Here is a 16,117-nt window from a genome sequence, read left to right as displayed (position 1 = left end):
ACACTCAATCATTTCAACACAAATTCTTATAATTTTCCAATTCATTAGACCTCAGTTGCCTCTCGGCTGCATTCACTTACCAGATGCCCACGACTTACCCATGATCCTCATAATCATATTTCAAAACCATCATACAGTATTGTGGGTGTTTTTACAGCCCTCATCTATACATATATGTTATTTCGAGGTGCTACTTGCATTAATGAGATCATTCATGCAAGTCTGTCAACCTGTTCGCACCATTCACGCTTTTCTTCTCAACACCTGTTTGTATGGCAGTAGGCTATTTGTGATGATGACCCTTTGTGTGTTTTTGACTCATCTCACTTTGAACTGATCAACCTCTTTAATTTTCCAGGGAGTAAATCCACTGCAGGAGTCAAAAGGTAGGGAATATATCCTCTATGTGTTTTTTTTCCCTTTGTCAGTTTGCAGTTTTTTTTATGATAGCACCACGTTTTTGATCCCATCCAATTATGCATACATTTTTATATTTAGGACATGTCTTTGTTGTTCCACAGTTGAAAAAAAAAATGCTGAGATGATTCTTCTTTTAATTATATGCCTGGCTGGGCTTTGTTGTTAGCTCTGCATGCATCATTTATACTGACATATAGACACAGTGATAAAGGAGAGCACCATGTGGAAATTGACACGGAGTGAAATAAAGTATTTTCTTAGCTTTGTGGAATCTCATCTTCATATTTCTAATGCAAACTGAAGTTAACAGGGCTTTTTGAGACTTGACATGAAGTCATTATATTCGTGTGTGAGTATCACACTAACAGAGGCCTCTTCATTCAATATGGCTGTTCAGACTCAGACTAATCAGAAAATGATCTGTATTTATACAAGCAATGCATTTATTTAGAGTGTGTGTGCAGCGCAATGCAGAGCTCTTTGTCATGTTTTGCAGACTGTTAAAACATTGTGCTAATTAAGACCATTGGAACTTACATCCAATTTGATCCTAATTAATTACAGACGATAAATAGATTAAAGGGGTCAGATGCAGGTTTGGTATAAACTGTGCCAACCAACAAAACCTGAGGCAATACAATTAATAATCTCACAACTGCCGGTGATGTTTATGAACATGTCATTTTGATCATTGGTTTGATTGCCATAGCCAAGCAATCTTTGATGCTTAGTAATCAGTTTGGCTTGAGGAGCAATTCATCTTTGACTAAATTAAGCCTATGACATGCAGTTTGGGGAAAATGTGTCACGTCTCACAGATTTTGATTCGTAACCTGCGTATGATGTTTGGTGTGTTTTCAAGGTATTAGCATAACTTAAATCTCGGCGTGTAAACAACATGTTCATTCACATCCATGTTGACGCCTGAGGTGTCTTTGAGAGTGAGCTTCCACAACTTTCACTGTGACATGAAAAAAAGAGTCTTCCATTCAATGTATCACAACTTTCTACTCTTTAAAATGAATATAAACATATGCGTGAAAAGGAAATAAAGAAAAGAATATGTAGACATCGCCTTATTATCTTCTGGGAAAAGCCTGTGTCATTTCCAATTAAGAAGAAACTTGCTGGTTGAATAAAAGTAACTTTAAGTCAAAATGTATATGAATAAATTCGGGCATGACTGTACTTATTTTAAACATCTTCCAAATACTCCCGGCAAGATACTATAAGGGAAGGGACAGTTGATATTTGATATTCTCTTTTCTTCTCTTCTCTTCTCTTCTCTTCTCTTCTCTTCTCTTCTCTTCTCTTCTCTTCTCTTCTCTTCTCTTCTCTTCTCTTCTCTTCTCTTCTCTTCTCTTCTCTTCTCTGTCTGCTCTGTAGTTCTCTCTTTCCATGCACCACTCACACTCCACCCCCTTAAAACAAACACTGCCTTGTTACATTGCTAAGTTCTCTCATGGAAAAAATACATCACACTGAACCCAAGGCGTAAGTGTCAACCCAAGTGACATGGGCGGAAAAATGCACGTGTGCAAAAATACACTGTACTGTGTAGAACCACACATGGGAGAGAGAGAGAGAGAGAGAGAGAGAGAGAGAGAGAGAGAGAGAGAGAAAGAAAGAAAAGAAAGAAAGAAAGAAAGAAAGAAAGAAAGAAAGAAAGAAAGAAAGAAAGAAAGAAAGAAAGAAAGAAAGAAAGAAAGAAAGAAAGAAAGAAAGAAAGAAAGAAAGAAAGAAAGAAAGGGAGCTCAAACCGCTCTTTCTCCGTGCATCTCTTTGTTTATTCTGGCAAAAAGGCAAACCACTTGCCTCGCAGAGCAATGGCAGGAACCAATCTCCGCAAAGTAATTTGCAATCACTGTGGCTGAAAGGCCTTTTGCATCAATGAGCTTTTGTGAGGCATCTGATTTCAAAGTTGAAAGAAAAAAAGCTTTATCTAGAAATATTTGCAGACAAATTTTACACAGCAGCCTTTTCACGGTCATATTGAATGTTGATGAATAAACACTTGACTCATTATTTCTCATTTTTTTATTTATTTGGCTTTTAAGGAAGGAGTGTCATTCCTGAAAGGGTGCAGCGTTGTTTGTTTAGACCTAATTGTATATCTGTATCTTGTGTTTTAATTGTGTAATGTGCTGTTTATATCCTGTTTATATGTGCACTCCGTTAAAATGGTTCCTCTCCAGACAGACAGCGAGCGGTTGCAGACTATAGATTGTGAGACACAGAAGTGGGAAAGTGTTTTGAGACCAGATGGCAAACAGTCATCAGTCCCTGCAAGTGGAGTTGCTCAATTCGGTATGATGAAAGAGTGGAAACACTGCAGCAGTTCAAGATCAAATCAACTGTAGAGGGTGACTCTCACTGTGGCACTCAATGAATAGCTCCATTGTAATGTGCCATCGCAATTTCAATGTAAAATACAACTATAAACTGAGCATAATTTGTTTGCTCATGGACTCTGTGACGCTTCATACCCAGGTGAAAAGCTAATAAGTTGATGAATATGTCAAATTGGCAATGCAACGTAGTAAACCATCTACTACTGTTGTTGGAACTTCACCAGTTGGACAACTTTCGGAGGTATTGGCATTAAATGTTAATTCCCCCACAATAGTTTGAACAACTTGGTTATCTCTACCTTTTTATCAAGCGTCATCAGGAGGTCAGGATTTCTAGTTCAAATTAGATAGTGAACATAGTAAATGTTACCTGCAAATCCCCAGCATTTTCAAATTGTCATTGTGAGCCATGATGGAAGTATTCAGTGAACCTATCTATGAAGAATACTGACAGCCTACATGTACATCAGAAGAGTTATTGCTCGATGTAATTGTTCCTCCTGTCCATTTTGGCTGTGAAGAGAATCCTTCTTCAAGCAATTTTAACGCAAGTGATATTACGAGATATAATTATGCTACATGTCCAGCAGTCTACAGTTACATTGAAACTGCATTAGGTAAAGAAAAGTTCTGTAAGAGGGTATATAATACTGATGTGGGCATTTAGCTCAAAGCTATATTATTCCAATGTACAGCCGCACAGAACTGCCAGTATGACCGTAAAATCCTGTTGTTTTACTTCCTACTCTGAAAAATAAAATAAAATAAGAAATGGTAGGCCTACTTCTTGCTCATTAATTGTTTTGTTCAATGTGCCCCATGAGTCTTGGATTTGTAACGATGTCTTCATGACACAAAACCTTTATTTATTTGTTTATTTATTGTGTGAATGTGTGGCATGAATATGAATGAAAAGCGATATTGTTAGTTTGACAACACAATTAGTAAAACAACATCATATACAAATATAGAATTTTAATTCCCTCATTTCTGACCTTGAAAATGCTATATGATGACTGGCTGGATTTTTTTTTGTAAATGCAAAATGTATAGAGAGGCAGGGACTACAAAATACATTTTGACAGATTACAGAAAGGTTGAATGATGTTCTCGGTCATATAAATAATAAACCAACAGAGTTTGCAATAAAAGGGTAAAAAAAAATACAATTATGTATTAAAGTCAAAAACAGTATTAATAACTTTTGTCAGCTTTCTAGATTGAAAACAAGAGTTTGGTCATTAACTTCCTGAGGGTGGAGAAAACAAACTTGCTTCTTATTGACATTTGAAATGGGCACATCAAACTGATCGATATGTGTCCCTATTCTGTACGAATGTAAAGCAGGAGCAATATAGCAAAGACAGCCATCCATTGTTGTTCTCTGTCTGTCCTAGACAAACTAATGTGACACAGCCAGCCAGCTTCATGATCAATAAACTCAGGACACTATCTCACCAAGTGTCCACACCTGATCTTAAAACAGAACACACAAGCCACTTTTTTTCTCTCCACATTTTTTAACATTTTTTACACAAGAAAAGTTGCAAATTCTTCATAGGACATGAAATAAACAAATATAATACAAACAACCTCGGCTGCTGCTGCCCTGAGGTCGGACAAACGTAGTTATAACGAATGCAGTAATAGGAGAAAAAATTGGGTTTCCTTGTTCCCAATTGAACTTAAATCTACTGTTTCTCGATTTAGAATTGAGGTTACCACCAGAATCAGTGAAACAGGAGTTTTTAAATGACATTTGCATCATGACTAAAAAAAGACTAAACTCGTTAACATTCAACTTCAATTCACGTCAAAACAACTCCAAAGCAATTTTATACTAGCCGCTTTCCCACAATCACCATAAGCCTCGGAATTCCTGTTGAAATCTGATTGTTACAAACAGATAATAAGTTAATATTGCATGTGAGCATGTCACTCTTTGCCCTAAAAAGTGTACATTGTGTACATGTATACATCAGTGGAAATTCTTCTATTCCTGTACATACAGTATCTCACAAAAGTGAGTACACCCCTCACATTTCTTCACATTTTTCTTTATATCTTTCCATGGGACAACACTGAAGAAATGACACTTTGATACAATGTAAAGTAGTCAGTGTACAGCTTGTATAACAGTGTAAATTTACTGTCCCCTCAAAATAACTCGACACACAGCCATTAATGTCTAAACTGCTGGCAACAAAAGTGAGTACACCCCTTAGAAAAAATGTACAAATTGGGCCCAAAGTGTAAATATTTTGTGTGGCCACCATTATTTTCCAGCACTGCCTTAACCCTCTTGGGCATGTAGTTCACTAGAGCTTCACAGGTTGCAACTGGAACCCTCTTCCACCCATTTATGACAGCATCACAGAGCTGGTGGATATTAAAGACCTTGCGCTCCTCCACCTTCTGTTTGAGGATGCCCCAAAGATGCTCAATAGGGTTTAGGTCTGGAGACATGCTTGGCCAGGCCATAACCTTTACCCTCAGCTTTTTTAGCAAGCCACTGGTCGTCTTGGAGGTGTGTTTGGGGTCGTTATCATGTTGCAATACCACCCTGCGGCCCAGTTTACGAAGGTTGAGTGCACGTGGTCAGCGTCGTACACAGAGGTTGGCTTTGGAAAATAGACGTATGAGTGCTGCCAGCATTGCTGAAGGGCTTGAAGGGGTGGGGGGTCAACATGTCAGTGCTCAGACCATACGCCGCACTCTGCATCATACTGGTCTGCATGGCTGTCATCCCAGAAAGAAGCCTATTCTAAAGATGATGCAAAAGAAACCCCACAAAAAGTTTGCTGAAGACAAACAGACTACGGACATGGATTACTGCAACCATGTCCTGTGGTCTGATGAGACCAAAATACATTTATTTGGTTCAGATGGTGTTAAGAGTGTGGAGCGGCAACCAGGTGAGGAGTACAAAGACAAGTGTGTCTTGCCTAGAGTCAAGCATGGTGGTTGGAGTGTCATGGTCTGGGGCTGCATGAGTGCTGCCAGCACTGGGGATCTACAGTTCATTGAATTCTAACATGTACTGTGACATACTGAAGCAGAGCATGATCCCCTCCCTTCATAAACTGGGCCGCAGGGCAGTACTGCAACATGATAACGACTCCAAACACCCCTCCGAACGACCACTGGCTTGCTAAAGAAACTGAGGGTAAAGGTTATGGACTGGCCAAGCATGTCTCCAGTCTTAAACCCTATTGAGCATCTTTGGGGCATCCTCAAACAGAAGGTGGAGGAGCGCAAGGACTCTAATATCCACCAGCTCCTTGATGTCGTCATGAATGGGTAGAAGAGGGTTCCAGTTGCAACCTGTGAAGCTCTAGTGAACTACATGCCCAAGAGGGTTAAGGCAGTGCTAGAAAATAATGTTGGCAAAACTAAATATTGACACTTTGGGCCCAATTTGGAAATTTTTTCTTAGGAGTGTACTCACTTTTGTTGCCAACAGTTTAGACATTAATGGCTGTGTGTCGAGTTATTTTGAGGGGACAGTAAATTTACACTGTTATACAAGCTGTACACTGACTACTTGACATTGTATCAAAGTGTCATTTCTTCAGTGTTGTCGCATGGAAAGATATAATGAAATATTTGAAGAAATGTTAGGGGTGTACTCACTTTTGTGAGATACTGTATGTATAGAAAAAAACCCAAATCTAGCTTGAATGCAGGTTAATGGGACCAATGGTGACTGATGGTGGTTTGACCATTACTTCTATTGGAGGTTTGTGATTCTGCTGTTCTTTTTGGCCATCAGCGATCGCTTCTTCCTGCTGGACAGCGCTCCCAAAGGGCGGATCTTCATCGAGGTGTAGTCCAAGGACGTCAGGTGGCCCTTCCATGGCTCCCAGTTCACTCCCTGATGGCAGATTAGTGCAAGAAAGAGATTGAAATACATTATAAAACGGGTATAGCCTAAATCAAGCGATCTGATTGGTTCTGTTATATAACGGCCGTATACATAACTGAAATGACGTCCAATCAGTTTGCAGAGTTCCATATCATTTCGCGACAGAGGAAGTAACGGTAGTTTGTAAACAAATGGATGTATGCAAAACGGATATACAAATAGTTTAAAGTTAGATTTTATTTGATATGGACATCACAATCACATTGGACAAAGCAGATGCATTTATTGAAGTGTTTTAGCATATATGCTAGTTCTCAACACCTGTCCATAGGAAGCTTTTCAAAGAAAACAATCAAAGATAGAATGAACATAAAATTTAAAATTGGAATAAATAAGAAAGAGGAAATAACTCAAATAATAAAAATAGAAAAAAATAAAAATAGAAAAAGGGGAAAGCAGAGAGTGGTTAGATGGAGAAGTGTTGAAAAGAGAAAGGAGAAGGGAAATTAGGGGGTGGTGAGAATAGGGTGAGACACAGAAGAGGCAGACATGGGATGACAGGCAGGCAGAATGACAAACACGAATAAATACCAGCCTCTGGCTTCATTTCGTGTGAGTACAAACTTGTTTCGACTGTTATTGCATTTCGCCGACAAACATTGCGAGAGACATCTGCAGCGGTAATATTATGGGGGAAATTGCAGCAGGAGCAGAGATCTCCTCTAGCATTTCCCTCAGTATCGTTCTCCCTGAGACATAATAACTGTTGTTGTTCCGCTATCAGCTTGGTAAAAACAACACTTATGGAGCTGCTGTGAGAAATGGGTTTTCTTATCACTGCAGATAGATTCAGGCCTTTTCAGCTTAACCTCAAAATCCAAAAGAAAACTGAGGGGCCTTTGATTGCTGCTGACCAGAGAACAGCCTCGCGGTCAGCGTATAAAAATAAAATAAAATATCCTTCGAAAGTTTAAAAAGAATCCCAGACAACAAAGATAATTCTTTTTTTTCATCATGATGAAAGGTATGATGTATTTGTTGGGTATTGTTTTAGCACTTGCAAATTAAAATATGAGAAGCAGTTTGTGGGGAGGGGTAGTTGTATTATTGCAACTAATAACTCTAGTTGTGTGTGGGTTAGCAGAGGAACGCACAATGAACAATGAACAGAAAACAGCAAAACTCTGCTGAATTAATCAAGACCAACACGGCCATTTTGACCATGGTTGGTATTCTGAAAAGCAACCAAAAAAATAATAAAACTGCTTTGGGATCCACATATTGATGACGAGTATGTAAGATCAATTTAATGTGAAAAAACGAGTCTACTCAATAGCTTAACCTAAACAAGCATATTTAAATGGTAGAACTTCATACACAGATGGAGAAAGTATACCGTATATGCTTTTTTCTAGAAGACACAAGACATTGCTTAGAAACTGCAAACTGGGAATTGGGCTAGTCACATAGTACTGTTGGTGCCACCTGTTGGTGTGAAAGCACACTACACCAGCAGAGTTCACTTCAATACTTCATCCTTCTCCGGTTGTGTTTGAGTCGAATAGTAGTGTCAATAACAGAACAGTAAGCTTCAACGCACTAAGGTTACAAATCCTTTTTTCAATGTATGATATAATTAAATTGATTATTAAAATGATAAAAGGACTACATTCGTACCCAATAATTGCAAGGTGCCGATCTAACCATTGAGAGAATCTGAGGTTTCTTGTAGGAATGAAAGTATTTTTAAGTCTTGGCAGATTCAGAATAATGTTGGGGGCTGCTATTACCCTATGACAAAAAAAAACACAACGTTTTGCATGCTGCCGACTCACCAAACTGTGTCTGTTGTCCCCCCATTTCCCATTGAGGTTGGCCAGGTGACAGTTTTTGTACCACCATGCTCCACGGTGGGTCAGGGCACAGTTACCCAGGGCAATGTCATTGTCGTTGTCAATTGTAGTCCAGGGCCGGCCTTGGTGGTAGGTCATAGCATCACCTAGGGGTCATCAACAGTGAAAAACAGTAATAATTAGTAGAGTCTAAATGTTATAGGTTTCAAAGAACAAGGCTGAATGCAACACAATCTTCCTCTATCCACTGTCTATTCACAGAATGTTTGCTGCTCACTCCTTTTTCTTCCATGTGTTCCCTGATGGGCGAAATGTAATAAAAAAAAAAGCCAAAAATAGCAGATACAGTATATTGTTGTTTCAGCACACTGTGGGATGAGGTAGGCACAGCGTCCCACTTGCTGTGCGTGTGTATCTGTCTGACTTCAAAGCTAGAACCTGCCTTCTTCCAGATACCGCCTTCCCTATAAACCTGCTGTCTAGGAGTGACTGAATATATGTTTCTGAAATAAATGTACCACCTGCTGTTTGTGTGTATATGCCTTGTCAGCATATACCCACAGAACAATGGGTGGGGTGCTGCCAACTTGAAACCCCCTGTGGCCCTGCCCTGTCTGTCTCATTGTCATCCTTTGTCTTCTATTTATTTCTATAACTCTATAAAATGTCAGACAGAAAGAATAAGCTCTGAAAGCTGCTCACGTTCTTTACTCAGTGTCAGTCTTTTGTATTCCTGGTAGTTTGAAAGAAATATATATATAAAAAAGGCCCACCTGCGTTGCCACTGTATTTGCCGATAGTGAGTTTGAACTTCTGCTTAGCCGGTGCAATCTGGAAGTTGTCATAGACGGCGTACGCTCTCTCTGACCCCAGGCCCAAGTCAAACCTCAGCTCATACTGAGTAGGAGTGTTGGTGAGTTCATATATCTTATCCATACCTGAGGGAACAGCCAGAGACAGATAATAAGAAAAAGCAAGGAGATATACTCGATTACGGTGCATATGTGCAATCGTTCACTGTCTGCAACAAAAAAATAGACAGAATATTGGATTGCTCACCAATAAAGAACTCATCCGTCATGTCGCCAAAACCTGCTATGTATTGTCTCCAGCGTTTCATAAAGTCCAGCTTGCCAGTGGTACGTCGCTGGAGCACCTATAGAAGAATGTAAATAAAAGCGAGCGCTGGAGTTTTTTACTGACAGCTGTGACACAGGCGTTTCAAATACCTTTTAAGTTGTCGATCACTATTACCACCACGTAAATTCCAGGAGCAATAACTGTCGACAACTGCCATTATTCGTATAACTCCAGCAAATTAGTATCACATTTACTTTAAGTGTGGGTACTCAAATGAAACACAAAAAATTGGTCGAAAACTAAAGAGGCTGAGATATCTCGACTTTTTAAGGCCTCCCGAAAATATTGAATCCTACATTCTCCTTAAGGCAACTCAACAGCATGTGGGAGTCATCAGTGGTAGTAGAATGTCTTGTGATGAGTAAACTGAACTTCATGTTAAAATCGTTGGAATGCTCCTTTAGTGTTTACTTAGAGTATTATTTATATCCTAACTCTTATTTAAAAGGACAGATTTCCCATTAGAAGTCTATGCAGTTTGTTAATAAGTCATACCAGCCAGCCGCCTCCGTCCGTGTCCATGTCGCAGTAAGCCTCAAATGGTTTGGAGCGGTCATTGTTGATATAGACGGTGTAGATACCACTTTGCTTGTTGCCATTCCTCATGATCTGAACACAGTCCATGGGGAACTGGTACATGGTACCAACTAGAGAAGAGGAGGGGACGACATTATTAATCTTTATTTAATATTCAGGATTTGACATTTTACAGTGTAGATCTACATAAGATTGCTCATTTCCAGGTTCATATCGGTATAAATGTGTATTTTTGGTGTCTACTAGAAACGTTTTTTATGGTTTATTGTAACAAAAAAAAACATTATTTTTCTCACACTGCCCATTTTCTTCATCACCTATTTCCAGCCCTTTTCACCCTTGTTCTGATATGCTCCGCTTAAGCATCTGTTCCCCCTCCTTCAGAAAAAACCTTTCTGCACTGATTGGCCGGATCTATGGAAGTGTTCACTGCTTTCCTAAGCAAGCTACCTCTAGAGCCTCAGGTGGGGCTACCTATGGGAAGCATGATATGCTAATGATGCTGCAGAGTGTCTGGCATCTTATTTTAGGGGTGTGATATGCTGCAGAAAAGCGTCAGTTTTTCATAATATGTCTTCTTAAAGGGCATGATGCACCAACTTGGTGGGCCTGCAGAAAACAGGTGTGACTCATCAGTACATTGTACAGACCTGTTTTGAAGATGGTCTCTACCACCTTGCTCCTCTTGTTTCCCCTGTAGGCAATGATGGTGACGATGTAGCTCTTCCCACTCTCCAAACTGGATACATCAAAACTGTTTTGGCCGGCTCCAAGACGCTTTTCAACCGTCTGAGCACAGACAACATAAATTACATGTGAATCTTACTGAACACTGTAATTATAAAGTATACAGTTCAACCATAGAATGTTTGATGAACTTCACTGTATGAGTGATGATACTGTACTGTTTAGTCTTTTTAGATTAAGGACAGGCATTAAATTGGCTCCTCAATTTTCTCATAAAAATCTTAAAAACATATCAATGGAAAGAGGAATGACCTCATCCATGTGCTTACAATTACTTAATTAACTCTGGTAGATTCATTTGATTACTGACCACAAGAGGTCCCTGTTCTACAGACCTTACATTGAAAAAGCATTTTAACTGTAGCCTTGGGGAATTTCAGTCAATGAGAACACTGTAGTATTAGCATACTTGTAAAGACCTAAACATAAACCCAGCTCTGATAGTTTGTCGAATATCAGTATTTGGCCACATGATGCTCAAAGTAACTGCAGTTGTGCTTTCACCCAGTGCAGAGTAAAACGCTTTTGCATCCTCCTACAAAGTGAAATTCAAAAGAGAGTGTGTTCTTAGCTTAACTCTATTTGCAAATGTCTTTTGCATCACTCTGTGTATTAACATTACTTGAATGTGCTCATCTTGTATACGGTATATTCTTAATATGTCCAGCCTAAAGAGTACGGACACATCTTGTAAGTCCACCTTTATAGCATAACTGGTGGTCCTTGCATGTTAATATATTTTGGTGCAGTGTCTCTCTGTTTGGGTGAGAACATAGGCTTGTCAAACTTCATACCTCCGGGGCGCCCTTAGCTCAGTTGGTAGGGCGTCCCCCCCATGGGCTTCGGCCAGCAGCAGACCCGGGTTCGATTCCAGCCCGCTGTCGTTCTCTGCATGTCACTCTCCTCTCTGCCCCATTTCAACTATGTCTCTACACTATCAATAAAGCATAAAAATGCCCAAAAAATATCATACCTCCATGTTGCCATCCTCATCTCTGTATGTGAGGATGTAGCCCTCGATGTCAGCGAGAGGATGTGTCCAGGTCAAAACAGCAGATTCCATCTTCACATCTGTGGCCGTCAGGTCCCTAGGGGCATCAATTTCTGTGGATTGGAGTGCAAATCAGAGTGGATGATGTCAGCGCAAGAACGTATGTCGTCTTCTGTTCGACCACTAATGCATCTTATCGACACATTGGATGAGCTGACGATTTTGGTACTGCTTTTTCCTGACTAATATTGTTGGAAAAGAATCAATATCAGCGATCCCAAATTACTCTTTAATTGAACTAATTTTTTTCAAGCTTTTGTAAATTTTTACATTTTAAATGTGCTAAAGTTCTTATAAGTGTACTAAAAGTTGTCATACTCACGTGTGACAGTTGGACCCTTAACGTCCCGTGGCTCAAGAAATTAGAAGAAGAATGGGTCACCATGACATACAAAAAAAATCTATCATTTATTTAGTAAGTCAAGAACAATATTTGCAGTCGTTTTCTGGTATAACACTGCCTTCTGTTTATATTCAGTAATATATACAGAAGGCAATGTTACATTCAGAGGGTTAGCTTTACTATTATTGAAAAGATTTAACCACTTTTCTACTAATTTGGTTGTACCGGTAATAGGAGCAAATGGTGTGAAAAGTGACATTAAATGTGACATAGCACAATTGGAACCATTGCCATAAAATGCAGTAATGTTGATGTTCAGACTGTTTTAACTGACATATTAATAGTGCTTGGTATTGGGTCCAGTAAAGTCACAGATGTGCTTTTATGTGACCCAGATGTAATCTTTGGACACAATGGCTTTCCGATCTGAAGGCAACACCGCGTTGGTCTGTAGCCACCATCGGTTTCTAATGAGTTACGACACGACAAGTTTATAATCCAAAACTTGGCCATATGCTGCCTAATTGAAAAAGATCCAGCTCTCACTTAGAGCTCCCGAGTGATTTTACAGATCATCTGGCTTACACAAAGATACCCCTGTTGCAAACCTTTCTAACATGTGCAGCTGAAGCTATTTTTACCCCACACCAAGTCTCGAGACATACACAGTGACATGGCCTAGCCTGTGGGAAACATTTCCTGGGGGCTCTTGGCAAATCAAAGGTCATATGGCCTAATAATTGATGCGTTGTTGTTTTGTGTGTTCAATCTACACCATATATGATTAAATGAATAGATAAAGCTATTTTCAAGTTAATTTTGTATGCACACTTCATTAAGAATGTGGTGTATTACGTTATACTATGATTAAAATAAATTACTCTTTTAATATGAGCAGTTTTAAAGTATGTACTGATGTATAAAAAGGTATGGGCAACAAAATGTTTAATGTTTGTCAAGCAAACACCACAGGTAAGGTCCTTAAAAAATCAGATGTATTCCCTGACACATAATACTGTATCCAGTATTGTAGCCTGTGAAACAACACTAAATAAGTAAAATGTGCCCCACAATAGCAGGAATCGTATTTGTTTTAACAAAAAGTCTATAGGGATGAAATAGTATAGTTCTGGTCCTCTTCATCGGAAAGTAAGTTACTTCCCCGAGTACCTAAAACTGCTCTTGCTTCTGTAGGAACAATGTTCTTACAAACTAGAGCCACATGTAGTCTCTTTATCAACATTCCAGACTAAGACCTTCGGTTTTAACAGTAGTAGAGCAGTACCATGTTTGAGCTTGTGTATGCAAAAATACCTGGAACTAGTAACTGAAAGACAGATTACAGCGTTTTAAAAACATTGCCACAGCTGTGGTGCTTAGGAGGCCTGCACAGGTTTTTGAAGACACTTTTCAGCACTGCTATAGAAAATATAGCATATCTCAGAAATTCTGATTTCTGGATATCATCCAGTTTTGTTTTATTGTGTGACACCTTATGAGCTTTTCAATAGAATGGTGGATTTTTACATTGACAGACTAGCACTGAGAGTTGGTGTACATAAACAGAAATCAGATTGAGGCTTGCCTAAATAGGAGAAAACTAGTTTGGAATAGCAATCCATTAAATAATGTTCACATATGTAAACAACTGTGCCTGTGCACAGCAATATCTTTTAGAAACCATATTTTTTTTTCTGACAAAACTAATGATGCTGTTAAAAAAACATGACGTTTTTTAGATGTAAGATGATGAGGTGCAATTTCAAGAGAAAGGGGAGCTTTATCATCATTTAACAAAAGCCCTGTATTATTATTAACCTGTCTCAGCCTTTGTTGAACTCTTCCTGGTGGCTTTGCTCCCCTTGACGGCCCAGACGTAGACAGTGTAGAGGACCCCAGGCCTCAGTCCAGTCAGCATGTAAGAGGAACTGTCAGATACAACTGGGATTTCCTCACTAGAGCCCTCAGAGGAGCTGTAGGTTAGCACGTAGCCATCAATTTCAGCCAGAACCGGATCCCATGACACACTGAAGCTGGACTCTGCTTCGTCTCGGGCTAAAAGGTTAGCAGGAGCATCCAGTTCTAGAGGAAGATGTTAGTGGAAGTGATTATTATACCACAGACTACAGACTACAAGATTCAATATTTCATTTCTAACCCAAAGCTGAGCAGATGAAATATTTTGCCATGCATTTGTTAAAAAACATTAGATTACAAGGAGAAGAATTATGTAAAGAATAACAGACACCCTCTATATACAGTATATATGAGATGTGATAAACGTTTAAATCTTCAAACTATCTTTGTCTGCCCTTTCTGCCCAAATGTAGATGATTATGGACATGGACAAGCAGTGAGATTGTAATGGACAGCACTGGATCCTTAAGTGACTTTTACGATATGCATTACACTTGAAGGGAAAGAGCCTAATCTAAAGCTTAACCTATACCTATCTATCCTACTCTCTTTTCCGTAGTGGAGGGGGGGGGGGGGGCTGTTGCACCTGAACGTTGCAGGGTTATAACAAATTATCTTTTGGATTGGTCCAAACATTTGGCCTTCTGAGTTTGCTGGAAACACCTAGCATCAATGATTTCAACTCTCAAGCCCAATCTTCCTGTATCCATAGGTTCTGCACAGGATGGTAAATCTTTATTATGGAAGCTGTAATGAGCTGTGGTGAGAGGGGTGAAGAGTGTTCATCATTGTGACACCCCAAGGAACCTGGTCGTGGACAGCAAGAGTGAAAAAGGCAAGAAATCGAACTGAGGAAGGGGTCCTTCAAGGCCTTCCATTGTTTTCTTCTGGTAGAAGGTGTCTTGTCCTATTTTGATAAGTAGGCAGCTGCACCAAGGATCCTGATATATTCAAATTCAACAAACAAGTTAGAGAGTAGAAGAACGAAAACACATAATGGGGGATTTGGTGTAGCAAGTCGGACATTGTATATCAGACTATGCTAATGAAGCCAAAGCTCTGAATTCTCCAAGTCACTCTTCAATCAACCTTCATCTGTGGTCACACATATTGCATAGTTCAGTATATTTAACTGAGAGGATCATCTTGTTTCATGCAACCTGTTGGCTGACAGACTCTAAAGATCTGAGAGGAATATTTGTTTGGAGTGGCTCTCCCAGAGTAGCAGTTAGAGGTGTTTGGTAGCTTGGGAAAGAACGGGCCTGAGCCCTGAGTGAGAGTATGACTGACTGAGGGAAGACTGCATGGCATTCCTAGGAGCTGGTATAGGACTTCTCAGAAAGAACAGGAGTAAGTTGTATGGAAAAGGGATGTCTGTGCTGCTTTGCTCACTGTGACTTGAGAAAAGCAGCAGGTCACCAAAGTTGGCAAGTCGATGGATGAACTAATGGGATGAATGCATCGGAAAACTCCTTAAAACAAACAAGCTGATTCTGATTAGTCTACCATGTGAGAAACACAGCTTTCATCTTTGGGAGAGTTTTGCAAGGGAGCTATCTTGTCCAAATAACTAATCACTAACTTGATTTAATATCAAAAGAATATGTGAGGTACTGTATGTATTTAAATTTTTGCATGGCTATAATTAGTCAAGTGATTGGGTTTGGGAGAACATTGGACAATTCTTTGACCTGTCTCAGCTCGTGTTGAGATCTTCTTGCTGGCTTTGTTTCCTTTGATGGCCCAGACGTAGACAATGAAGATGACACCTGGCTTCAAACTAGTCAGCATAAAAGAGGTGTTCTCAGGTCCCAAAGGGATCTCCCCACTAGTGCCCTCAGAGCAGCTGTAGGTTAAGATGTAACCATCTATTTCGGCCTGGGATGGATCCCA

General features: G+C 39.6%; 1 protein-coding gene across 2 annotated transcripts in view; it reads right to left on the bottom strand.

Moving 5' to 3' along the window:
- Positions 1–6,355: 6,355 nt before the first annotated feature.
- The window catches only part of tnn (tenascin N), a 42,168-nt gene continuing 32,406 nt past the window's right edge, over positions 6,356–16,117 (bottom strand). The window contains exons 11-18 of one of the 2 annotated variants that reach the window (XM_080033481.1): positions 14,126–14,389; positions 11,887–12,017; positions 10,817–10,955; positions 10,125–10,276; positions 9,549–9,645; positions 9,263–9,427; positions 8,472–8,635; positions 6,356–6,645 (exon numbers count right to left, since the gene is read on the bottom strand). In XM_080033481.1, coding sequence (XP_079889607.1) covers positions 6,502–6,645; positions 8,472–8,635; positions 9,263–9,427; positions 9,549–9,645; positions 10,125–10,276; positions 10,817–10,955; positions 11,887–12,017; positions 14,126–14,389 — 1,256 coding nt within the window. In that variant the 3' untranslated portion in view covers positions 6,356–6,501. The remainder of the gene's footprint in view (positions 6,646–8,471; positions 8,636–9,262; positions 9,428–9,548; positions 9,646–10,124; positions 10,277–10,816; positions 10,956–11,886; positions 12,018–14,125; positions 14,390–16,117) is intronic. The other variant, XM_080033482.1, reaches the window with a different exon arrangement.

Source organism: Ammodytes marinus (assembly GCF_949987685.1).
Source record: "Ammodytes marinus genome assembly, chromosome: 9".
Taxonomy (NCBI): Eukaryota; Metazoa; Chordata; class Actinopteri; order Uranoscopiformes; family Ammodytidae; genus Ammodytes; species Ammodytes marinus.
This window is presented reverse-complemented; position numbering and strand designations above follow the sequence as displayed.